Genomic DNA, 26,641 nt, shown 5'->3' with positions numbered 1-26,641 from the left:
TGCATGGGTTAGAGCCCTTTTGTTCTAACACATCTGAGGGAAACCAGAGCCTCACGGCTCCAGAATTTAACAGGTAGGCCAGTGTAGAAACGCGCATGCAAGCACCAAGATTTTAGGTGTTCAGGTAACGTGATCAGGTAACATGTCCATCCCGAAACACCGGCTTGAGAAGCTTCTCAAATGTGCAGCGTGAGGAAGATAATTAAAGTGTTTCTTTTAAGATGACTTTTTAGTTGCAGAAGACTAATATCCCAGCATCTCTGCCTCGCTGAGCGGAGGGAAATATTTAGAAGGTGTTCGTGTGTCCTAAGAGAAAGGCTGGTACATAATTGCATATTATTACCACTTCCACAGGTCACGCTGCCGAGATGATCCCTGGCAGGCTGACGGTCAGAAATCTGCTTCTAATGTGGTGGTTTTTCACAGCTGGTAACCTTTTCCTTTATTCCTGGATAGAATGGAAAATGAGTGTTGTATGCCTACTCCCTGCGCTTTCACGGACCATTTATCATATCAAAGCCCAGTTGTCTGTGTACCAGCCTGACCAGATTAGGTAAACAGAGTTCCAGGAGGAACCAACAGCTATTAGTGAGACAAGTAATCACAAACACAAAGCCTCCTGGCTGCAACGGCCACTTAAACACAGTTTTCAAAAAGATGGCAGCTAAGAGGCAGTTTAAGGAGAGCATCTTCGGGGGATTGTTTGGAATGCTTAGTCTGAAACGGAGGCTTGGATTCCCAACTGCTTCATTTGGCCGAAATGCCCTGCAGATCTGGCTGTGCCCACCTCCCTGAGCCTTGCCCTCCCTGCAGAGTGCCAGACCCCAGACCCGGCGCCGAATGGACTCAGTGCATTGCTTCACTCCCTCCTCACAATGCTCTGGGGGCAGATCTAATGATTACTGCCATTTTCCAAAGGAAATTGCAATTCAGAGAGGGATCTGCCTAGGGTCCCACAGCTAGAAAGGAGAAAAGCTCCTCAAATCAAAACACTCACTACCTTACGTGTCACTCAGTCATGGGTCACACATTCTGCTCTGGTCTGGGGATTGTTAAACAAAACATTCTGACAATTTTCCTGAGATGGAGCCCGCGTTGGGCTCTGCCCTTGGCACGGAGTCTGCTTGAGATTCTCGCTCCCTCTTCCTGCCCTTCCTGTTTGTGCACGCGCGCTCTCTCTCTCCCCAAAATAATAATAATAAATAAATCTTGAAAAAACATTCTGACATTTGTTACTAAGATCAGGAAGACTTTATTCAGGATTTCAATGGGTGTCATCACTAATTCCACAGGGGAGAGAGATCAGGCTCAACTCTGAGTACAACTCTGAAACTAGGGACTCATGTCCAAGGAGCAGAGTGTGGAGGGTCAGTATGGAAAATTACTAGGAGGGGACATCAAGGGTAACAGCATTCTTGCTGAACTGACTTACCAGGATTCTTGCCAAATGTCTTACACCTCAACGGTGGAGGTCAAGGTCAAGGTCTTATAAGGTCATGGACTTATACCTGGAAGGGGGAGATGAGGAACTTGACTAGGTGTCAAGGGTGGGGTGATCTCCACTAAGCTGACTTAGTAGGATTCTTGTTAGATTGGGCTAAGGCAACCCAAAACAGGATGGGGGGTGGAGCAAGGTTGATGCTTCATAGAAGAGAGGGCTCTGAGGGGCCAGACTGACATTTGGTCCCCGAGGGTCTTTGTCGGGGTGCTGAAGTGAGCCAGGCAGACATCTCTCGTAGCCTCATGGAGTGCGGAGTCTCAAGTCAAACAGTGACAGTATTATCGTCTGGGAGGCCACAGTGGTCCAGAGTGGGCCAGTACCCCCCCTTGGGTTTCCTTTTCCTTTGTCAGTATCTGACCAGGTGGTAGAAGGTAGAGGTGGTGGCAGCAGAGAGGGGAAGTGATGAGAGGAGTTGTGGAAGCCTGTGTGGGCAGGTAATCGGACCTGCCAATAATTCATTCAACCCTGGGACAGGCTACCAGCCCAGAGCTGCGTTTTGGTCTCAGCTCTGTATCCCTTGGTTTCTGGCCCTTTCTCCCTGGCTGTCTAGTCCAGGGTGTGTCTTCTAACCCTGATGTACCACTGAGATATGGACAGCGTCTTCACGTGGCTGGCTCTGATAGAGAGTTAGCTCCAAGAGTAGGGAGACTGCGGAGACCATGTCCTGCTTGATTATACTGGACCCTTCTCAGCCCTGCATTTTGTTAAACAGGGGGGCATTGGTCCTTGCCTGCAGTGGGAAGAGCCTGTTGTCTGTGGTCATACAAAGAAAATGTAATTTTGAAACACTTGACAGGATGTAGATATGGGACAAAAAAAGAGAGGTGGCTTCTTGTTTTCTTTCCTTGGCTACCTGGAAGCTCACAGATCCACTTGAATGCAATGACCACCTTGCCACCATGCCTTCTGCTTCTGGTACAATTTCCTCCTCTTTGCCACTTACACAATCCATGTCTCCAGTCTTCCTTGGTTTTAGTATCAGGCAAAGCACCTTAAACCATTTTCTAATGGGCAAGGTACACATTACAAATAAAAGACATCGGAGGGCATGTATATTATGTATATATACATACATATGTATATACTAAGTAGCAGTCAAATAGACACAAAAATACAGAAAAAGGAGGGGCGCGCCTAGGTGGCTCAGTCGTTAAGCGTCTGCCTTCGGCTCGGGTCATGGTCCCGGGGTCCTGGGATCGAGCACCGCATCAGGCTCCCTCCCTGCTCAGCCTGCTTTTCCCTCTCCCACTCCCCCTACTTGTGTTCCCTCTCTCGCTGTGTCTCTCTCTGTAAATAAATAAATAAAATCTTTAAAAAAAAATACAGAAAAAGGATAAAAAAAACCAGGCTCAATAAGGAGCAAAATGTCATATGTGGATATTGCTATTGGCGTTAAATGGCTTTTATGCAAATCTTAGCTCCATCTGTGCCTGCTCTATGGGACTCACCTGCTTATCTGCTCTGTCGCAGGATGCTCCTCTGCAAAAGGAAAGAGAAGTCTCTACCTTGGAGGGTGGTTATAAGGATTAATTAAGCCCATCCATGTAAAGCAAGGAACATGCTTTCCTACTATGCCTCACACATGGGCCCTCAAGCATAAGTGGCTGTCACTGATGACAATTTCTGATATAGAAAGCATATAAAACATTGTCACGGTGTTCGGGAAAGGAAAATGAGCAATCCCGGGGCTGCCACGGTGCAGGAGGGTGCTATCAGGAATACATTTCTACCTCTACTAAACTGACATACATGTTGCTCTCGACACAAGGTCAGAGTTAGACCCATGTTGGGGAAACTATACACATCTCATTGCCCATGAGGCTATACAAATTAGCCTACTTAGCCATCCAGCACCTATTGGGGGAACAGAATGTGACTTTTAACTCTGAAGAAAGACAAACAGCATTAAAAGAAACCTGTTCTGCTTTTTATCCCTGCCTCTAGAGCACATCTGTATTCTGAATGACAATGCAGAAAGGAAATACGGTCCAACAGCAGATGCCTTTTCCCAGAAAGATGACTCAGCTCCTCCGTGAGGGTCCCACTGAGACTTGTTTATAAGGATGGCATGCTTTGGGAACCTCTGGTTGTGCATGTTTTGTGCTATGCATTTTGCTTCCGTGTAGATAAAGTGAAGCAAGTCCATTATGAATGCACAGTCTGGAAACACTTTATAAAAGTAAATTGCATGCATACATCATGTATGTGTATATCTATATCTATATCTATATCTATATCTATATCTATCTATCTATATCTATCTATCTATCTATATATATATCTATATCTCACTGGCTATATTGTGTGCTGTTAACCTAGCCAGAATGCAAGAAGAGGGGAGTGGCCCATTGCCCACACCGCCTCTTCTCCAGGAGAGAACCCAGCACTCTCAGGAGACAGAAGGGTGACCCCCACATCTCACCCCTCTTAGGGGTTGCTCCTATGCAACAAGGAGGCCCTCCTCTCTCTCTCTCTCACCCCCTCTCCCTCCTTCCCTCTCTGTCTCTCTCTCTCTCCCTGTCTCTCTCCCACTCCTGGCTTCCCACCCTGTCTTCGAGGCAAAGCCAGCTTCTCCACAACCCTCCAAGTGCTTTATTCTCTGTGCTTCTCCTTCCTTCTAGAGTGACTGTCTCCTTCACCGAAGCCCATCAGAACCCTCCTGTCCTGGGGCGCCTGGGTGGCTCAGTCAGTTCAATGTCTGCCTTCAGCTCGGGTCGTGGTCTCTCGGGGTCCTGGGATCGAGCCCCACGTCAGGCTCTCTGCTCCACGGAGAGTCGGCTTCTCCCTCTGCCTCTGCCCCCTCCCCACTCTTGCTCTCTCTCTCAAATAAATAAATAAAAACCTTAAAAAAAAATCCTCTCATCCTTCAAAGCCCAGTTGAAATGTTTTCTTCATTTCCACATTTAGCCAAAAAATATGTATTGAAATCTGGGGGCTACAGCGACAGCGGTGGGGGAAAGATGTATTGCTTCCTGTCTCCTGGAGCTGCGGCTTCAGTGGGGAGAGGCAGGGAATGACGGAAGATTAACATGTATGGTATCATCCAGTGATGAGTGCTTCGGAGAGAAATAAAGTGGGTTAAGGGGAAAAGGAATGGCGGTGTTTTCGGTACTATGTGGAGTAGCAGATCAGGATCCCCCATGAAGGTTTCACTGTGTTCAACCAACGCATGACAACACAGCTCACACCATGGAGTAGGCATCAACAATTAAGCACTTTCAATGCTAACAGCTTTTTGTCTCGTGTAGATCTAGAGGCCTGATGCAAATCCTCACCGATGTGATAGGAGCGAGGACAGGAGTCGGGCGTCTGCTGGCAGGAATGTGAGCTCACGTTTGTTGTTGTTGTAGAAGAAAAGAATTAATAAGGATGCCTGCTTCTGGGCTCCAGCCCCCAAATATACCCGAGGAATAAACTTCTAAGAATTTTCCCCAAAGCCTGTGTTGAACTAGAAGTTCGGTACTTGAGCTGGTATTTCCAAGAAGGTCGCAGGACGGTTGGAAACTCAGAAACTACAGCCCTCAGACTGTGCTAATATGCTGGCCGCTAGACACATGTGGCTATTTAGATTACCTGAAAGTAAATACAATTTAAAATATTTAGTTCTTCAGGCACACCAAGGACTCAAGTGCACATTTGGTTGGTGGCCACTGCATTAGAGAACACAGGGATTCTTTCCCTCATTGCAGAAAGTTCTACTGGACAGCGCTGCTGGAAGCATAACCCTCTACTACCAGATCCTTGAAATTGCTCCAAAATAGCCTGTATCCTTTTCTGGCTTCCACTGAAGACCTCAGCAATGACCAGCACCCTCCATCCCCGATGACACTATTATGTGGCCATTTTAAGACAGCCAGCCATGGGACAAACATAAGACCAGAGGCGAGCAGCAAATTGGCAGCATCTTCTCCAAGGGCTTGTCCGTCCGTCTCTCTGCCCACCAGCAGTGTTTATTGTACCAGTTACACCAGCAGATGCTGCATGCCTGAGTATCGTTCCTGCAAGCAGAGCGCAGATAGCGTGCTTTCTGCCGAGGTTGGATAGGCATCAAGATGGGTGAGTGGTGGAGTCTGGATTTGGTGAGGGATCTGAGTTTCTGCCTCCCCCACCCACTTGTAATTACTGCAAGAGACGTCAACCAGGGTTGAGTTGTGAGTTCTAGGTAGCAAAGGCCAAGGTGAATTCCCTACGGGGCAGAGTCTGTGGTTCTTCTGCAGACACTGAGCTTCCCGCATGCACTGGAAAGATCTTAAGCCAATTTCACAACTAATTCCCAAGCTAACTGGGACCAGACTGCTTCTCCTCGTGCAGCATAGTCACGCCATTACGTGCATCCTAGACTGAGCCTTCATTCAGATTACAGATTTCCCAGCACAGTTGTTACTGGTAATTAAACCTACTTGAGGGTTCCATTACACAAAGATTACATGACAGTAAAGGAATCAAACATAACTAATCTTTATCTCATTTCTAAAGGGGCACAGAAATGAGAACCAACAATGATATAAAATAGATGAACGATGCACGCCCATCAGTTTTCATGTTTTTTGCCAGCCTGGCTCACCGAAACGCAGAGATTTTAAGCCATTTTTAATATGAAAGCATGTATCTGTTTTCTTGTTACACAATGAAAATTAAATGTGGATGAAAACACCATGAATTACTTTGAAAAATCACATTTGCAGTGCCGGGAAATAAATCCTCAGCAATTTATGTTTTTGTAATTGAGGGTAGTACTAAAAGCATTCCCCTGTAATCCCTACTTAACCTTTAATTCCTAGCCCACACCTGCTGCTAGAAATCAAGGGCTATCTCAGGTAACTGACTTTGTGGCTCAAGTGCCTATCCAGACTTCCTGGGCCAGGCTGATTTCCACTATTTTATTATTTTATTTTATTTTATTTTATTTTATTTTATTTTATTTTATTTCATTTTCAGATTCAAGTTTCATTTCTCCCACTTCAAAGCATACACTAAAATCACAATTACCCAAAGGCTGGGACACAAATGTGGATGCTTGGGCCCCACCTGAGTCAGTATCCCTGAGGCCACAGCCCAAGAACTTACTTTTTTTTTTTAAGATTTCACTTATTTATTTGAGAGAGAGAGCACAATGAATTCTGTATCATAGGGCTCCTTGCTCGGCAGGGAGCCTGTTTCTCCCTTTGTCTGCAGCTCCCTCTGTCAGTATCCCTGAGGCCACAGCCCAAGAACTTACATTTTTTTTTTTAAGATTTCACTTATTTATTTGAGAGAGAGAGAACAATGCCGAGCAAGGAGCCCGATGCAGAACTCGATCCCAGGACCCTGGGATCATGACCTAAGCAGAAGGCAGATGCTAAACCGACTGAGCCACCCAGAACCTACATGTTTAATCAGCCCCAGAAGATTCTTCTGCAGACTAAAACTACTCACCGCCATATTCGATCCCAAACCCTCAAGAGAGAAGACCAACTGCTATGTGTCTCTATATCTCTAACACCCAACTCCATGCCTAGCCAAGAATGGACACTTGACCAGAGAATGTACTGACCCAGACTCATAAACTCTTTCCTTTCCAACAGGTCTTAAAAAAAAAAAAAAGGCAAGGACCGCATCATGTAGGAATCTGTCCACCCCAGCCTACTTTCTATACAACGATCCACTCAGTTTCCCTGGAGCCTCTCCTGAGATGGATCTGCCCAAACTGTCAACTCCCAAGACCAGAAAGGAAGATTGTTCCAGTGGTACCAGGAATTATAGCTTCTGGCATGGTGGCCACCATCTGTCCTTCCTTCTGAGCCTGCCACATTAGCAAGTGCTAGAGGGAGGTGGCTTTATCTTCTCAACATCAAACATCTCCTTTTGGAAACCTTAACCCAGTGTCCTCAACCTTTACAGCAGAATCACCTAGAAGCTTGCTCAGAAATGCATGTTCCTAGGTGGGTTTTACCCTGAGATAAGTACATGTGGGGTGGGATTTGGGGCACTGAGGTGTCCATGCAGCATCCTTGGCCCCAGGTGATTTTGAGGCTGAGGACCACTGAGCCCTAGAGAAATTCCTCTTTAAACCTAGTCCTCAAAGAACTCTCTCAACTCCCTCTCCTTAAAAGGGGGGAAGGCTGTGGCTCCGTAACTCAGTCTGATTTGGGGGTGGGGGAGAGTTGATGGAGGCTGGGGCTGTGAGCTGGCAGGGGGGAGGAGGGAAGCGTCTCCTTGGCAAATGTAGCCAGTATGCTTGGTTGTGCATGTGAGACTTACTCTGAAAGTCTTCCCCTAAGACTTCCCTCCAAGAATTTGGAGACACTCCCGCAAACTGAAGGACTAGAGGAAACTCAGATTGCCTAGGAAAATAATGCTCAGTACTAGATGTTCCCTGGGATCTTACCCGCTCTCCACAGCCTACCTAGACCCCACTGCCTACGTCCAGGCAGAATTCATTGTTCACTGGGGCTCCTCACTCCCCAGAGCATTTAGCCCTTTTCCTGGATTAAAGCACTTACCTGGCATTAAAGCTAATTGTTTGTTGTAGGTCTTTTCCCCAGATATCCTTTGCTCCTGAAGGCTGATTGGTATTTTCTTATCTCTGTACCACCCCGGCTGGCCCTGAGGTGCTGCTCAAATAAAGTTTCCAGGTAGGTGGACTGCAGATAAGGACCCCCCTGGCCTCTGGGATGTGCTTCTCTGATGGAACTGCACCAGGGAGGTGTGAGCTTCGCAGGCTGGCCTGGCCCTTGTCAGAGCTTTGCTTCTCTTTGACACATTTTCCAGAATTATGTCACTGCCAACAAATCTGCATGCAAAAACTACAGAGACCAGTCATTTCCCCTAAAAGACATTGCCGGTTAACCTTAAAGCCTCAGTTGTTTTGCAGCTGCAGAGATATACACACACCCATACATATATAATCTGATTATGATGCATTTCACCTTGTGATGTTCCCTGTGCTGTGGCTTCCAGCCTTACAAAAGCCATAAAAACTAAGTATTTTTACAGCAGTTTTTCTGATCTTGAAAGAAGACGCTGTGCGTTTAGCCTTGGTACACAGCAAAGCATCTCGGGACACCACGTTATACATTAAAGTAACCCAAACCCCTGCCACACTCTTGACTTTCTGATTTGGGGAGTGTGTGAATTTTTCCGAAGATTTAAAGCTTCCTTTTCTGCTCCTTGGGCCCCGACTTTTGGAAGAGCCCTCTGATCACCTCTTGGCCTTGCCCCACTTTCAATCCATTCCCACCCTGCTTCCACGGAAATTTTCTGGGAACCCCTGACCTGTTATTCCTCTCCCTTTGGGAAGAAGTTCAACTTCCATCTTGCTTTGGCTTCCAAAGCCTTTTTACCTCTTCCCAGAGCTCTACTCTGCAAAACGTCCCTTCTTGTTCCAGCTCCACTATACTGCCTCCCCCTCTGAACAAGACTCTTCACCCAAGCTTGGCTTCTGCTCTTCCCTCTTCCCAGAATGTCGACTTCCCACCTTGGCCTCTTGAAATCCCACCTATCTCTCGGATCCCACTGGAGTGCCACCTGCAGCTCGGTGGATGGGATCAGAACCTGGATCCACCATTTACCTTCTGTATGACCATGAGCAAGGCACTCAACCATTCTGAGCCTCAGCTTGCTCACCTTCAAAATGAAGATTCAATCAAAGGATGTCTAAAAGAAGCGCAAATAAAAGCCTCAGACAATGATTTTCAGCCCTCAACTTAATCCTGAACCCCTCTCCCATCCCTTCTCATCCAGAGCTGAGAACACACTGAATTACGAGAGCTGAGGGTCCTGTTGATTGGCGTAGACCGCCCAAGAGAGCAGGAGGCCTTAGAGGTCAAGGGGCCCCATCTTAGACATGGCTAGCACACAGCTGCTATACAGTGGATATTGGATGAGGGGTGTAATTTGTCTCCTCATTCATAATCAGATCCACATAATTCATAGGTCAGTTGCCTCTGAGTGTCAAAAGAAAGGAACACAGAGGTCAGAACCAGCTAATCTTGAACCCTAGCCATGTGATATTACACATGTTTTTATTTCCCAATCTGGAAAGTGAGGAGGGTAATGGCCCTATGGAAATAACATCGTGCAGTTGCTCAAATTAAGTTCGCTAATGTGGGTGAATGCGCCATTAGCATTATTATTTGGATGTCATCAAGCTTTTAGTTTGGGTTCTTCCAGCCTTGGCAAGTACTGGCTAGGGGAATATCTGAGCTGAGTGGTTTTAAAGGTCTTGGGAACTGTGGCTCAACTGTCTCATGACCGAGGGCCACCCTGTGACTTTCATGGGGCTCTAGGCAATATTGTTTTTGTGGACCCCTTCCTCCATAAAATGATAACAAAATAATTATATTTTATGACTGCCCTGGTATAAGGAAGGATGTAACCCAGGCTGCATTCATTATTTCATGTTGCTTATCATTATATTCATTTTATTCTCCTGATTTTAAAGATTATTTATTTACTTGGGAGAGAGAGAGAGCATGAGCTGGTGGGGGGCGGGTAAGGGCAGAGGGAGAGGGAGAAGCAGACTCCCCGCGGAGCAGGGAGCCCAACGAGGGGCACATCCCAGGACCCCGGCATCATGATCTGAGCCGAAGGCAGATGCTTAACCGACTGAGCCATGCAGGCACCCCTCTTCTTCTGATTTTAAAAGAATATAAGTTGAAACATTTTTGTGAGCGCCCAAAGTTACTGTGGGCCCCAGCCATTGTACCTCCTGTGCCTCTGCCTGATGGAGAAGTCAGCCTGGCTTTAAGTCTTTGAAGTCTGGTGTCTTGCAAGTGTCAGCTCAAACCAGGCTTCCTCCCACTCACTCTTTTCCAGCCACTTCTGGGGTCTTTGCACAAACTTATTCTTCTTTCTGGGACCCTCTCCCCTGCCTCTTTCCCTTATTTGCTTTCCACACATACCTTACAGTAGCTCTCCGATTATCACACACCTCTTACAGCACAGATTGCTGGGGTTTACCCCAGTTTCTGATCCAGCAGCTCTGGGGTGGAGCCCAGAATGTACATTTTTTTAAAAAAGATTTTATTTATTTATCTGACAGAGAGAGAGAGACAGGAGAGAGGGAACACAAGTAGGGGGAGTGGGAGAGGGAGAAGCAGGCTTCCCGCTGAGCGGGGAGCCCGATGTGGGGCTCGATCCCAGGACCTTGGGATCATGACCTGAGCCGAAGGCAGCCGCTTAACCGACTGAGCCACCCAGGCGCCCCTCCAGAATGTACATTCTTAACAGCACCCAGGTGATGCTCATGCACTGGTCCGAGGACCATACCTGGAGCACAGATGCTTTGGAGGCCCGCCCCATTTCCACTGTCTCTGGTAAGCCCTCTCTGACGTGCTTCACCCACGTTTCTACCTCATATACTTTTTTTTTTAAGATTTTATTTATTTACTTGATAGAGAGACAGCGAGAGAGGGAACACGAGCAGGCGGAGCGGGAGAAGAAGGCCCCCCGCTGAGCAGGGAGCCCGATGCGGGGCTCAATACCAGGACCCCAGGACCATGACCCGAGCCGAAGGCAAATGCCTAACAGCTGAGCCACCCAGGCGCCCCTCCGTCATATACTCTTAAGGATTAAAGGTCTCTGCTTTATCTACGCAATTCTGTGATCCATGTCTCTCTCTCTCTCCCACTTGTCTGTAGGCTCCACGGGTCTTTTGGCTCGCTGTGGGACCTGCATCCCGCCAGCGCACAGTAGGTGCTCAGGAAACACGCGTAGACTGCTGGCCAGAAGAGTTGAACCAACTTAACCTCCTAGAACAGTGAATGCGGGTGTCAGAATCCTCTCAAATCAGCAGCAATGCATTTGTACGTTTTTTTCCCCCTTCCCTTTTTTACAACGATGAACCTCGGGATTCCTCATTTGCTTCTCCTTCCTGGGGAAGATTAAGGAACTGAGCAGAAACCGCGTTAGGCAACCCCAAACGGCCCGGCCCTAAGCCCCGCCCTCCGCCCCGCCCCCACGTCTCGCCCCGCCCCGATCCTCCCTTAAGGCCCCAGGCCCCGCCTCATCCCCCGCCTCCTAGGCCCCGCCTCTCCCCCAGCCGCAGGCCGCGGCTGCTCTGCGCATGTCCACCCAGCCGAGCCTTCTGAGGCCGTCTCCGGGCGGAAACAAACTTTCCCCTGCACGATGTCAGGACCCTGTGCGTCCCCGGAGCCGGTCAGGTAAGCCCCCCCCCGCCCTCGGCGCTCCGAGCAGGGCCTGGCCCGGCCTTGAGCGCGGTGCCGGGGCCGTTCTCGCCGAGCCCGCCTGCCTACCTGCAGAGCCTGCGCTGCGTGCGCTTAGCCTGCTTGGCCGCCCCGGGGGCCCCGGGGCCTTTGCACCTCCTCCGGCCCGCCTGGGCCGAGCTTTGGCCCCGTGGGCTCACACCCAGCCTCAGAGGTTCGCGCCCCTTCCCCACGGGCAGAGCGTTTCCCCCTGCCCAGCTGCCTTCCCCCTTCAGCGCAGGGCTTCTCTGGAGTTTGACCCCCAGAAACCACCAGCCCATGCCAGGCAGCTCCGGGTTCAAGGCTCGGGTCTCTCAGTTACCTAACCTTCCTGAGCCTGGACGGGATCACGTCCTCACCTCGCTGGGCTGTTACGAGGCTAGAAAAAGAGAAGTGTGGAAAGTGCGTAGGATGAGCGCATGCTCAGAACAGGGGGGCCGCTACTGTGGTGTTTTCATGCTGGTTGTTACAAGGACCAGCCCCAAATGTGGACAGACACGTTTCTGCAGACTTTTGCTACTGCCGGTCCCTCTGGTCAGTTTTGGGGGCCTCTCAAAAGTCACACTCACTCAGCCCAGTGCGAACTCGGGCGGGCCAGTTTTCTGGACACGGGCCTGTGTGCATGGGATGCACTCCGGAGTCCCCTCCAGTGCCAGCATGCTTTTCAGGTGTTTGGTCGTTTTTGAAATCCACTGCTGTCACCCAGTCACTTTTAGTGAGCAACCCGCCGCGTAGAAAGAGGCCCAAAGTAGCAAACACCTCCCGCAAGCCACTGCCCATCTCATGCTGGAGACATTTATGACAGTCCTTACCATTAATGGGGCACTGGCGGATTCCAGTCACAGTATGTGAGCAGTGTCATTACATGCTCACAGATCTCTTCAAGCGTGTCACAGATTTGGAGAGGTCACTCCTAAACCCTTTAAAACCAGTTCTGCCGGACTTAAATATCTCATTTTGGCCGGGATGCAAGACTGCCTTTCCCCGAGAAAAATTAAAACCACACCGTTAGTTTCTAGGGCTGCCATAACAAAGTACCACAAACGTGGTGGCTTAAAACAACAGAAATTTATTCTCCCATAGTTCTGAAGGCTGGATGTCTGAAATTTCCTGCCTGTTGCAGCTTCTGATGGATGTTGATGTTCCTAAGCTTGTGGCAACATCACTCCAGTCTCTTCCTGTGTCTTCACATTGCCTTCTTCCCTCTGTGTGTATGTGTGTGTCTATGTCCTCTCCTTCTACAAGGACACCAGTCATTGGATTTAGAGCCCAGGATGATTTCATCTCAAGATCCATAACTACATCTGCAAAGATACTATTTCCAAATAAAGTCACATTCTGAGCCTTCTGGGTGACATGAATTTTGGGGGACACTATTTAAACTACTACATGAACCAGCAACAAAATAATGCCAGTCAAAAGGACCCAAACATTCACAGTCATGAATTCAGGGCACCCAATGTACTTATTATATATCCAAATACTTGCACATTATCAGTAATGGTCCTCAAAGTGGGTTCCCCTGGTCCACAGCATCAGCATCACCATTGCTTGGGAGTTTGATGCTAACTTCCAGGCCCCACCCCAAACTTACTGAGTCGCAGTTGTGGGGTGGGCCCAGCCCTCTGGGTAAATCTGTTGCCACTAAAGTTTGGGAACCACTGTTGTAAGGCAACTGAAAACATAAGGGTTTGATAACATAAGGGCCAGGTTAAGAGAAAGTCCTTAAGCTGAGAGTTGTCTAACCTTACCATGACTTGTTTACCAAACCTGTCTTACTTGAATATAATTAAGAATTCAACATTTAACTGTTGCATCGTTGAAAGAATATTTTACCATAATTTCTATTTTAAGATTCAAAGTGAACTTGTGTACTAAACTGTATCCTTAGTAGTTTTTGCTCATTTTATCTTGCCAACAGTCATGTGATTTGGGTGTTATCGTTTCTGCTCTGTTATTGAAAAATACAATGAGAGTCAGGAATGGTAAGCTCCAAGACACACAATGAAACGGAAACATAGGCAGGACGAGGAGCTTTTTATCATGACTCTGGTTACTAAAATGTTTGGTTTGTTTCCATTTTAGAAACAGTTTGATAGATGATGCTAAGGCCCGCTTAAAAAAGCATGATGTTGGGACCAAATATTCTCACTTGTCGTCTAACAAATATTCTGTCCTTTTACCATTGTTGGCAAAAGAAGGAAAACTCCACCTGTTGTTCACCCTCCGGTCAGAGAAGGTAGGTGACAAAAGGGCTCCTGCCATTCAAGTTCCGGGACATTTGAAAACCCCACAAAAATTTGTCAGTTGCACACATTTTGAGGCTATGGATTCTCAAACGGACTTTCAAGATTGTGATATTCAGGGGTCCAAGAAGCCGCAGGATAACATGGCATTTTTTGGAAAATTTTAGAAAAATAAGCAATTTAGCTAGCAAGTAACTTGAAATACTTTTAGACCAGGGTTTCTTAACCTTGGCGCAGTTGGCATTTGGGCTGGATAATTCTTTGCTGTGGGAGCTGTTCTGTGCATCGTGAGATGTTCAGCAGCATCCCTGGGCTTTACCCACTAGGTGCCAGTAATACGGACACAAACACACACACCCCTTTGTGACAACCACAGATGTCTCCAGACATCCCTGTCCTGGCAGGGATGGGGGGCACAATGCCGCTGCCAACAGCCACTGTTTAAGCCTCCCACCCCACGCCAGGTACACTGTGAAAATTCTGGAGCACAGAAATTAACAGCCTGGGCCCTGAAGCTGGCTGCCGATGTTTGAATGCAGGCTCTCTCCTTTCCAGCTCTGTGACTTTGTCCTAGTTACTTACCCTCTCTGTGCTACAGTCTCTTTACTTGCAAAATGAGGACAAAGTACTGGTGCTTGCTTCGTAGGGCTACTGCGAGGATTTCCCAGGGAAACAAATGCGAAGCGCCTAAACTGGCCCCAGCACTTGGCAAGGTTTCTGGTCAGTTTCAGCTGCCATCACTATTGCTGTTACTAGACATTGCCTGAGGTTTTCAGAGAAACCACTCTACTTTAAAGAAATGTTGCGCTGGGAATGGAGTTCCCCTGGGCACACGCCTGGATACAGTCATTCTCCTTTGCTGTTAGGGTGCTTCTGAGGAAAAGTTGGGGAAGCAGTAACTTCAGAGTTATCCCAAGTACAAAAATGAAAATGGGCCATAAGCATGGCTTTCAAAGCAGAACATCAATGAAGAGTATCCCCTCGGGGAAAAAGAAAGCCAAGGACTCAGCTGAAGTTTTGTAGGTTTGGGATTAGACTCATGTGGATTCTTCTGGGTCTGGGTCGGGCAACAATCACATAACACAGGAGGTAAGAAAATCCAGGTTCCAACAGGAGATACCTAACTGGAAACCAGGGGGCCTGGGTCTGTTCTCAGCTCTGCCAAAAAGCAGAGGAGAAGCACTTCAGTATTACTTTTCAGACTGTCAGATGATTAATAATGTAGACAATTGAGGCAAGACCAAAATGGATCTCTGGTTACTATTTCACCCAGGTAGCTTTGCCTGTTGATTATTATGTGAGAATCATCTTAGACCATAAACTCTGGTGTGCAAAGATCACGTTAAAAACAAACAAAAAAAAGAGTATTTAAATCTGATTAGATCTGATTCTATACCTATCTGGCTCTGGGGGCAAGAAATTCCCTCCCAGGCATTCCTGGAGCTGCACCCCTTCCTGGAGTCACACAAGTAGAGTTCATGGATTTCCTCCCAGTAAATGGGGAAGGGGCACCTGTCTTCAATCCCTCCTGCTTCAGTATGGGCTCTCCTACCAGTTCTGGAACCTAGAGCAAAGTTAGCCCAGGTCATGATCTCAGGGTCCCGAGATTGAGCCCCACGTCAGGCTCCACACTCAGCATGGAATCTACTTCATATTCTCTCCTCTCTCTGCCCCTCCCGCCCTGCTCACACTCTCCCTCTCTAAAATAAATAAATAAATAAAATTGTTCATTTTAGGCTATGTAAATTTCACCTCAATTAAAAAAAAAAAATGCTTTTAAAAAATAACAGCATGTGGACCTGTTCTGAGGGCTCAGTGGAAAAACTTCTTGTGAAGCAGCGTGCCCAGAGCAGGGTAAGCACTCAGTCAAGGCGGTCTATTGATAACATGGCCCTTTTTATTCTACTTCCTTTTGGCTTTTCTCCCCCATCAGCATAGATCTTGTTTCGTGTGTATGGTATCTTTTAGGGGCAAGTAGAGAAAAATTACAAGTGAAGGAAGTTCTCAAAGGTCATTTTTTTAAAGGGATTCAAGTAAAAACTTTTTGGGGGGGTGGTCTTACTCCCCCCCTTATTACCACCAGGGTGGGAGTGGTCTCTGGCACAAAATAGAAGTTCAGTAACTACTTGTTGAATGAGTGCGTGGTACCAGAATTGAAATCCCACATCGCAGTTCTGTTCTTTCAATATCCAGCTAAGAAGGTCACCTGGAGAAGTTTGCTTCCCTGGAGGCAAGTCTGAACCAGCAGATGTGGATGATGTGGCTACAGCTCTCCGGGAAGCCCAGGAGGAAGTAGGGCTGCATCCTCACCAAGTGGAGGTTGTCTGCTGCCTGGTGCCATATCTGCTTGATGTAAGTGTTCGAGTGGAACTGGCTTACTTACACTGTCAAGGCCACCCAGTGGACCCATGGTCGTCAGCATTCCACGTGTGGTCAAGCATGACCCTTGACAGTGCTGTCCCTAGAGTCAAGAGACTGGCTCTTCTGTGGGCTTTGCCCCTTGTGAGCTGACTGGCCTTGGGCAAGCCCCCTTGCCTGTCTGGGCCCCTCTTTGCCCATCCAGAAATGAAAGGGTCAAACTCCATCATCGTTTTCAAACTGGATCCTGTAGAACCCTGTAGATGCTTCAGAATTCTTTCTTTAAGATTCAGTTTACATTTATTTTTCGCCAGTATACATTTCTTTTGAGAATTCTTTTGAACAAATACCACACACTTGCGCATGCTGTGTTCCAAATTTTAGCTTCTTGGAGGCCACCAGTGCATTACCTTTGTCCTAAATACACTAATTTTTATACATACCTTGGAATCAATCTTCTCCATATCACATTAATTGAGCAGTACCCTGAGATCACTAGGCAAGCTGTTTAAGAACTATTACTATTTGTAACTACATTTCTTTTTTTTTTTAAAGATTTTATTTATTTATTTGACAGAGAGAGAGACAGCAAGAGAGGAACACAAGCAGGGGGAGTGGGAGAGGGAGAAGCAGGCTTCCCCGCAGAGCAGGGAGCCCGATGTGGGGCTCGATCCCAGGGCCCCGGGATCATGACCTGAGCCGAAGGCAGATGCTTAACAACTGAGCCACCCAGGCGCCCCTGTAACTACATTTCTCTATGAATCAGGATTTCCTTGATTGTATACATGAAGAAAAAAAAAAAAAACCATGAAAGCAACAAAATGAATTCTGGGACTCATATAATACCCAGATCTTATTTCACGTGAACTTATAACTTGTATTAATTGACTTCAGATGGAGTAAATGTTGTAAATTTATGCTCGAATAACAGCATTATTTCATTGGTTTAAAAATTTTAATATAAACTTGCAATGTTAGAATAGGTACAGATTTACAGAAAAGTTACAAAGATACTACAGAGAGTTCTCATGTAGCCGCACCCAGTTCCTCCCATTGTTAACACGTTATGCCACTGGTGTCTACTTGTCACAACTCACAACTGAGAAACCAATGTTAGTACTCTGCTGTTACCTAAACTCCACACTTTATTTGCCTTTTACTAATATTTCTACTAATGTCTTCCTTTCTGTCCTGGATCTCATCTAGGATACTGTATTGTATTTGTTTGTCATGTCTCCTTAGTCTCTGGTCTGTGACAGTTTCTCAGACTTTCCTTATTCTCGTGACCTTGACACTTCTTCTGTGCACTGGTCAGGTATGTTGTAGAATGCCTCTCCATTTGGGATTTACCTGATATTTTCCTCACGGTTAAGCTAGGGTTATGGGCTTGGGGGAAGAATACCACAGGGAAGTGCTCTAATCACATATTGGAAGTAGGTGTAAACTGTATGTTTTATACATTGGACTTTCAGGTACATTTTTATTTCAAGAGGAGAGTCCCACCGATGCATAACAATTAGAAAACCAGTGGGTCCGACCATCCTTTATGTTCTGTTTGCCTTACAGTCTTGGTGGTACAGTGTTGTGATGATCAGTGATGCTGAGACATCTATCTTAATCAGGCCCATTTTCAAAACAGAAAGGTCACCACTCAAGGGAGATTTAGTTCGGAAGAAGCTAATGGCCTCTCAAGTAAATGCTTCCTAAATGAGAGGGGAAAACATGGGATTAGGACAAGAAATGTATCAATTACTTCCTAGGCAACTGTGTTTTCTAATGGGAACCCCTTCCGCTCGGCATCTGCAAATCCCCCAGCCTAGTTGGGGGATTTATTTTAAAACTCTATTGACAAATTGAACCCTAATGGTAAGAAGTTTCCAAAGTGAGAGTAACTCCTATTTCCAAGGCACCCGGGAGCTACTGAGTCCTGCCTGTGAAGAGAATATGACAGTCTCCACAGGAGGATGTCTGGTCTTCAGGAGATGTCGGTGGGCCAGACGCTCCTGAGGCCGGAGATTTCTAAAACGACCTCCTGTTGATATAATGATGCCGATCACCTTATCAAGAAGTTAGAATGAACAAAGGCTTTCCAGAACGGGCGTCCTGTGTTTGGAACTGCTAGCGAGGGTGGTTTTGTTTTTAGACCTTGCACATCTTTTAAATGTAGTGCAAAAGTACCACTGATTTAACACTTACAAGCAGAATCTAATTCAGTGGTTTTTTTTTTTTAATTAATTTTTTTTTTAAGAGTTTATTTATTTATTTGAGAGAGAATGAGAGACAGAGAGCATGAGAGGGAGGAGCGTCAGAGGGAGAAGCAGACTCCCCGCCGAGCAGGGAGCCCGATGCGGGACTCGATCCCGGGACTCCGGGATCATGACCTGAGCCGAAGGCCGTCGCTCAACCGACTGAGCCGCCCAGGCGCCCCTCTAATTCAGTGGTTTTTAACAAGCGCTGATTTTGTCCCCCAGGGAACATGGCAATGCCTGGAGATGTTTTTGGGTGTCAGAGCTAGAGGAGGTGCTGTTGGCTGTTTCCCACCTCCTGCTACCCCCCCAGGGCAGGCGATGGCCCTCCAGGCCCACCCCAGGAGTCGCTCTGCCGTATGTACTGCCGTTTGCAGTGGCCTCCGGAGACATTTCTCCTTCTTCTCTGCCCATGGCCCACGCATTTCCAGTCACTCTCCTTCACCTCACCCCCTCCGAAGCTTCGACTCCTGGAAACATGTTGGTGCCTTTCGGTGGCGTGTCCTTTCCTGGGAATGTTTCTAAGAGCAGCTGGCCTCCTTCCGGGGCCCTGAAGCAGGCCTCGTCCCTGTGGCCACAGCAGAAGCCAATCTCCACGGGATTCCAACTCAGCAAGTGGCCGAAGTGCAGTCTTTCCTTGGTCCTACAACGTCTGCCATGCACCCACCATCCTTCTTTCCCTCCAAGACAGACACCTGTGTGTTGGGAACTGTGTGTCCAGACATGCTGCTTCCTCCACAAATTTCCAGAGTCTCGCTGACTTCTCTAAGCTTGAACCATGGTGAACGTGCCTGACTTCCCATCTGAAATGTTCAGTCCTAAACTATTATCTCCCCTATGGCTTTGATTTTTTTTTTTTCCTACCAATTACTTCCTCAGACTCTGATACGCGAGTCCGAGGGCCAGTACTGACCACACTAAGTTGCTTGTCCACACCCCTGCCTAGCAGTTGGGCCCTTAGAGTGAGGATGAGTTTGTGCTCGTAGCTCAGCCCTCAGGAAGAGCTTGAATCCGAGCTGCAGCTGAGACCTCTCCACCTGCGCGAGGCTGATGTGCCATCTCTTTGAGATATGGCGACGTGTGTCTTCATAGCCCTTAAGCACTGTGCTCTAGAGTGTGGGCAGCAGGCCGGTGAGTCCTGGTCTCTGCCAAGTATTACCCGGCCGTGACCTTGAGCAGGTCGCTTCAGGTCTCTGATTTCCCCTGTTAAAACTCCTTCAGGGTCAGGCTGTTGTGAAGAAGCAGGGAGGGTGCTGGGTACTAGTCCAGGGCCCCAGCGGCTGTGGTTACTTCATGGTGGCAGCAACCACAAACCGCACGCTGAGCCAACACTGTGGGCTCTGTCTGTCCAGACCCTTTCATATTCCTCTTCCTGTGTTTCTGAAAGCTCACACCTGCAGCTTTCCACCCTTCCCTGCTCACAGGGAGCCTGGAGGGCCTGAGAATGTACTTGGCCAGCCAGCCCTTCACCAGTGACTGTGCTGGGGGGGGCATGACAGCCCAGCTCTGTGGTGTACTTCACGCCCAGATGCCCTGCAGGGCCCTCGCCTGCCTTGCTCCCTACCTCATGCTTTGTCCTGAGAGCACTTCCTTAAGAAATCACTCGCATCTGAGTGTGCCCCATCTCCCAGACACCCAGGGCTCCTGGGGAACCCTGTGGCCAAAGAGGCTGAGCATTCCCTCAGGGCCAGGCGGTGATCACAGCTAGTGGAACACTGCTTCTGCCCTGGGGCCGCTTAGGACCCCAGATTTCCCACCGGAAGGACAGCTAAAGTCTACGCTCCCGTCTTCCACTCCTGGTCCAGATACTGACTTTCACCATTAATTCAGTTAATGGTCTGAGTCATCACTGTTCTTAAACATGCTTCAGCTCTCACTCCCCTGAGAATTTTCCACAGACCGGTTTATCCTGCTCTCGTGTCCCAGCCTCAAGGTATATCCCTGGCTTTTCCCAGCCACTTTCTCTTGGAATGTCCCCCAAGAACTCCAGATTCTTCTTACTTTCCACTTCAAGCTTATGCAGCTCTTCTCTTATTATGCAGCTCCACACTAAACCCCAGGCCTCACCCTGGAGATTCCCAGCAGGTCTTTCACTTAATAATACCCTGCATTTGGGGCGCCTGGGTGGCTCAGTTGGTTAAGCGACTGCCTTTGGCTCGGGTCATGATCCTGGAGTCCCGGCATCGAGTCCCGCATCGGGCTCCCTGCTCGGCAGGGAGTCTGCTTCTCCCTCTGACCCTCCTCCCTCTCATGCTCTCTGTCTCTCATTCTCTCTCTCTCAAATAAATAAATAAAATCTTTAAAAAAATAAAAAATAATACCGTGCATTCATTTGCAAGCAGTTGTGGTTATAAATAGAAATCCCCCCTCCCTTATAAATATCTGTTATGTAAAATAGTTCATATATAATTATAAATGCAATTTCCCATAACTGGGTATATGCCACAGTTAATATGTCATTTTTCTATCGATAAGATGGCACATCCTTGTCTGTACTGACAGGGAATGGTGTCTTATCACATTCATTTTGAGGGCTGCAGAGTATCCCATTACACAGATACACTCATAATTGACCTACCCTGAATGTCCATCAGTGGAGGAGTGATAACTCTATTTTGGGGCTATTGCAAATAATGCTTCAGTCCAGGGGTGCCTGGGTGGCCCAGTCGATTAAGTGTCTGCCTTTCAGCTCAGGTCATGATCCCAGCATTCTGGGATCAAGCCCCGTATTTGGTTCCCTGCTTAGAGGACAGCCTGCTTCTCCCTCTCCCTCTGTTGCTGCCCCTATTTGTGCGCGCTCTCTCTCTCTCAGATAAATAAATCTTTAAAAAAAATGCTTCGGTCTTGTATCTTTTCTCACTGGTAGGAATTTATCATACAGATATATTTATGCAAATGCAGTTGCTAGGTCAAAGGGACCACATTTTTATAACATTGCCAGATTGCCCTTCCAAAAGATTATACCAGTATGTTCACAAAAGATACATTTTCAGAGTCATCTCACAAACACTGGCTCAGGTAGGGGTGAGACTACCCCCATTTCACAGGGGACATGACTGTTCATGTCTGGAGCAAATTCTTCCTCCTTCCCTACCCACCTTATATCATTGCCTGCTTTGGACTCTTTTCTTAATTTGTGTATTTTGTTTTCTGCTTTTAGAGTGATACATTGATAACCCCAGTTGTAGGATTTATAGACCACAACTTCCAGGCCCAGCCTAATCCCGATGAAGTTAAGAGTGTGTTCCTGGTGCCTCTGGAATATTTCCTGCATCCACATGTCTACCACCAGAATTACCTGACACGTTATGGTCATCATGTTATTATTCATTGCTTTGAGTACACAAACCCTGAAGATGGTGTCACTTACCAAATCAAGGGAATAACTGCAAAATTTGCCCTGTTCCTTGCCTTAATTATTTTGGGGAAAAAACCCATCTTTGAAATGGAGTTTAATCTCAATGATCTGATTTCATCCTCTGAAGAGATCTTCCTGAAACTAAGTAAGCATGCTACAAACAAGTTATGATTTATGAGACCACCATCCAAATAGCTAAGAGGATTTTGTGTCTCCTTATCCATAAGAACAACAATAATGCAAGCTGTTGGCAATTGACAGGTGCGACTATTTTCCCTGCAATATGAAGGTAAAAAACCTTGCCTTTTTCCCACTTGCCCTGTATTACCTGAGAGAGCAAAAGTCTTTCAAAAGTGGAAAAATGTGTTCATAGTGTTGCATAATTTCACCCACAGCATGTTAATATTTTTTTGTACACATGTATCTGGCACATAGTAGGCACTTAATAAATATTTGTTGAATATATGACCATGTGGCATTTATTTTATCTGTGAGAGGTAATATCTCTTTCTGTCTGTTGTTATACTAGAAACTTCTGGCCAGCCATCAGAATCTATCCACCTTCTCCTCCCTGGCAGTAGAGTTGAAGCAAAGCTCCTAGCTCCCCAGTAAGAAATGGCATTACCCAGGAATCCTTGCAGTTAAATGTGGCTCTGGAACTCAATTTGGGCCAATGGGATGTGAGTGAAAGTTGACCTTGCAGGTCATCTCCAATTGAAGAGATAAGCTTCCTTGGACTCTCTTTCCCCTTTCCAGGAGCTGCAACATGGATTTACCTGGAATCCAGCCTTGGCCATACAAATGAGGACAATTCCTGGGGGGATGGCAGAACCCAAAGGGGGTAGGAGTTTGGATCTCTAAATGCCTCTTTGGAGTAAAGCAACCTGCCACCCAGTGCTGTTCACTTGGGCCTGTTATGTGAGAGAAGAATAGAATTCTGTCATTTATCTGCCACTGTTACTTGGGGTCATTTTGTTAGAGCAGAGCTATGACCCTAAGTAATATACCATAACACTTGAAAATGGCTAGATGGATATTCACCCAAACTTGAAATGTTGCCAGCAGTTAGAATTTGGGATGATCTGACCTTTAACACATGGGTTCTGTGACATACACAAGACGCCCATGGGTGTTGGTGGGTTTAGCAGTCATCATCCAGAGCAACTGAAATGAAGGAATTTAAGAGGCCCATATGCCCACCAATCGGAAGAGATAATGTTCTCTGTCTTAAGATGATGAAAGCAGAAAAACACTGGTTTTGAGCACAAGCCCCAAATGAAAAGTCAAAAAGACAAACATTCTCAATTGCATCCCTTTAGATCTACCACTTCTTACATGGCCATTTCCATATGTCGTGCTTCGAGTTAGCAGGAATTTCTTCATTTAATTACAGTATTAACCATCCTGTATGAGGTCAGGGAGATCAGTGCATAAAGCAACATAACCTTGGGGCACCTGGGTGGCTCAGTTGGTTAAGCGACTGCCTTCGGCTCAGGTCATGATCCTGGAGTCCCTGGATCGAGTCCCGCATCGGGCTCCCTGCTCGGCGGGGAGCCTGCTTCTCCCTCTGACCCTCCCCCCTCTCATGTGCTCTCTCTCATTCTCTCTCTCTCAAATAAATAAATAAAATCTTTAAAAAAAAAAAAAAGCAACATAACCTTAAGTCCATGACGACAATTTCCTATCTTACTGACTGCTACAAGAATTTTAGAAAGCCAAGCCAGTTTTAGGAAGATTCTGGTATAGCTGAAAATGTGATGGCCACACCAAACCCATTCAGTCAGCCATGCAACTGCCCACTGCTTCAGAGTTTTTCTTTTCTGAGAACTCGCAGAGGAAAAATGCCTGATCTGCTGCTTTATACCCATAAACATGGAAATGGCACAAATCTGGCTCCAACCTTGAAGGCAGATGTTGGGTAAGCTCTCCATTAACATTCAGTAACTGGCCCTGCATGAACAGGCCTAAACTGTTTCGGAGCAATTACAGAGGCATTTGCAAATGTGTATTTACAATCTGACAGCAGTGTAATTGCCTGGTAGATTGTTGACCCCTCTGGCAGTGCAGAAAGCTGCCTTTCCGAACTGTTTGTTTTTGTGAACTCCTCAGATCTGCCTGGTTTCTAAGGGGCGTTGGCCCAGCCAAAGTCTACAGTCTGAAGGACACTCGCAGCCACCCAATTTAAGGGGCTAAATATTTAGCAATGGGGGTAGTGCCTCCCCCTGCCCTTTTTTTTGAGGGGGAGGTATTTTCTGTCTTTTCTGTATTTTAGGACATCCATGTTCAGGGTTCCAGTTAAACATCCTTTGCTTAAAAGGAACGGAAATCTAGCAAATCTGGCTCAAGTGAGTTACTGGCAGGGTACAGATCTCAGGGAATCTGCAAAATCACTGAACAGATCAGCCTCAAGAAGCATAGCAATGGGGAAGGAGCAGGCCAGCTAGCTACCTCAAAAGCAAGAAGTTGTAAACCTTCCCTTCTGTATCCAGTCATTACTGGGGCAAGAACCATCCGTTTGGGTTGATTGATATAGGCTTGGAAAAGCAGCAACTCAGTGTGTCAGTCTCCAGGTCCTTGGAAGAAGCTTCATTTGGCCTAGCTTGGGTCACCTGGCAGGGAACCTGTGGATATGGTCAAGGGCGGGGGTCGGGACCACAAATGCCCAGAGTCAGCAGGGTGTGGGGAGGAGCATTTCTGAAGAAAGTGGGCTAGGCAAATACCCCAAAACATTTCCTGTCTCTAAAATCCATCCCTAAATTCTGTAGATTGTGCCATCCAGACAGCTCAGCTCTAGCTCAGCTGGGTCTCCTTCTCTGCCTCCCTGCAGCCTCGGTTAGCAGGTGGTTAAGAGCCGTGGGTCTGAGAGGATGCCTACGTTTGAATCCCAGCTCCAGCATCAGCCTGTTTGGTGGCCCGTTAGCAAGTGACTCATTCTCTACAGGCCTCAGTTTCCTCTTCTGTCAGTGGGAGAAAGAAACTTTTTGTTTTAGGCCTTTTGAAGGGATTAAAGGAGTGAATACACATGACCCCTTTACTGGAAGCACAACTAAATGCTCAGAACAATGCCTAGAAGTAGAAAGGGCTCCGTTTCCTGTTAGCTAGTAATTAGGGCACTTTTATAACTGCCAGGTTATAACAATAATGTCAAGTATTGTCTTTTCTCTGATTCAGCACATCATCATTTCCTTATGCCAGAGGTTCCTGAACTTTCTTGGTTCACACTGGGCACCCTTGATGTCTCAGTAATTTTTTCAGGGTACATGTAGGCTAAAAGAAACCCTGGGTAATTTTGTTACGCTGTTACATCCAAACAATTTAGTGTTTATGTCGTACTAACTTGGTAGCCATTTGAAGATCTACCATATACTAGAAAAATGCGATTTTTGTTTGAATCTTATAAAATAACCACGATCGCTCACCAACGGGATGTGGGCACCAGTTGAGGACACACATAGACGGGAGATTCAAAGCCAGTTTTGTGATAGGAATAAACATGCAGACGCAGGGAGGAGGGACACCTGACTCAGATTTGGGACTCAGGGGCGCCATCTTAGAGGAGGTGGTGGTGGAGCTGAGCCTTGCTGGGTGAGGAGGTGCTACCCGAGTGAATGGGATGGCAGTGGGGACGATGGGGACTAACACTGGTTAAGTACCTGTGCTACACCGGGCCCTTTACTTTGATGACTCATTTAACCCTCACACCACATGTCTGCAGTGAGTAGTATTCTTATTCCCATTTTTAGGTAGGAAAGTTTGAGGACCAGAGAAGTTAAATATTTGCCCCTGGTCACACGGTTCATAAATGGAAGAGCCAACATTCCAAACCCACATGTATGAATTTTGGAGTCCATACTCTTTTTTACTCTTAGCCACTTACTCCAAGATGAGGCTAATTTCATAAGGTCAGAGGCAGGAATAGAAGGTTCAGTTTATGTTTCCCCTGATGCCCCGCACATGAAACAGAAAACAATACAAACTTAATAAATTGGAGGGAGAGCAGAGTTTATTTTTGCCCTCATCGTGTCCTCCAGCTTACACAGCTGGTGTTGCACACCCTGAAATGACTAATTAGCTAGGATGGTGTTAATTAAAATGGGGCCTACCAATTAATTAATGAAAGTGCTGTCATACTTGCTCACTTAACAACTCTGTGGTGCCCACTTTCCAGTTAAAGAACTGAGATGGGGAAACATCCCTTCACCCCTCAGACAAGATGATTAAATAGAACTCAAGTCTTGTTCTTGTTTCCAGTTGGTTTCTCACCTGAGAATAGCACAAGGTTTTCATACAGCCACTGGAGTGGATCATCACTCAGTCCAGTTGTCTTAGATGTGGTGCACTTGGGTTCCTAATGGGGTCTGTGTGTATGCTGCATTCAGGATCCTTGACTGCCTTCCCATCACCACTCAGCCCCTCCCTGTGCCTTCCCATTGTTGAACAGCACTCGGACTTTGAGTGTCAATTCCTGTGTGCCCACCATTCAGTCACCCATGCTACGCCATAGCATGGACATGGCTTCCTTGCACCACTTTGCCTTTCTCTTTAATAGGTGTGTACCTTTGTGTTTATTCCAGCCATGACCCAGAAAGGGACAGATCCACATATCATAAGACCTCTCAGTCTAACTTCCCCTGGTGCTAAATGAAGCAAGGATTGATGGCCAACCCAAAGGCAGTATCTAATTTGATGGTTAGTAATCTATGACTTGTGTGGTCTACTTAAATAATTGAGCCACGTCTATTAGATCT

At 46.9% G+C, this 26,641-nt stretch overlaps 1 protein-coding gene across 3 annotated transcripts; it reads left to right on the top strand.

The window, feature by feature from the left end:
* The first annotated feature begins 11,512 nt into the window (after positions 1-11,512).
* Positions 11,513-22,358, top strand: NUDT7 (nudix hydrolase 7). 3 transcript variants are annotated; one of them, XM_064581975.1, is made up of 4 exons: positions 11,513-11,643; positions 13,884-13,924; positions 16,125-16,283; positions 21,696-22,358. In XM_064581975.1, the coding sequence occupies exons 1-4, from the start codon at positions 11,547-11,549 to the stop codon at positions 22,062-22,064; spliced, it is 666 nt and encodes a 221-aa protein (XP_064438045.1). In that variant the 5' UTR covers positions 11,513-11,546; the 3' UTR covers positions 22,065-22,358. The 3 variants fall into 3 exon arrangements, with proteins under 3 accessions (XP_064438045.1, XP_045746656.2, XP_045746657.3); XM_045890700.3 differs by having other exon boundaries at positions 13,771-13,924; XM_045890701.3 differs by lacking the exon at positions 21,696-22,358 and adding an exon at positions 18,761-21,688 and having other exon boundaries at positions 13,771-13,924.
* The last annotated feature ends 4,283 nt before the right edge of the window (positions 22,359-26,641 follow it).

The sequence above is a fragment of the Mirounga angustirostris genome, unplaced genomic scaffold, assembly GCF_029215605.1.
Source record: "Mirounga angustirostris isolate CCGP_5_RB_7025 unplaced genomic scaffold, mMirAng1.0.hap1 SCAF_16, whole genome shotgun sequence".
In the NCBI taxonomy this organism is placed as follows: Eukaryota; Metazoa; Chordata; class Mammalia; order Carnivora; family Phocidae; genus Mirounga; species Mirounga angustirostris.
The sequence above is the reverse complement of the archived record's forward strand: the minus strand, read 5'-3'. Positions and strand labels throughout refer to the sequence as shown.

What these genes read in the sequence shown, in the direction of transcription:
- NUDT7 (XM_045890700.3), top strand. Translation starts at nt 11,609, where the DNA reads ATGTCAGGACCCTGTGCGTCCCCGGAGCCGGTCAG. An exon ending in GCGTCCCCGGAGCCGGTCAG is followed by an intron (nt 11,644 to 13,770) that starts GTAAGCCCCCCC and finishes TTTCCATTTTAG; the next exon opens with AAACAGTTTGATAGATGATG. An exon ending in TCACCCTCCGGTCAGAGAAG is followed by an intron (nt 13,925 to 16,124) that starts GTAGGTGACAAA and finishes TTCAATATCCAG; the next exon opens with CTAAGAAGGTCACCTGGAGA.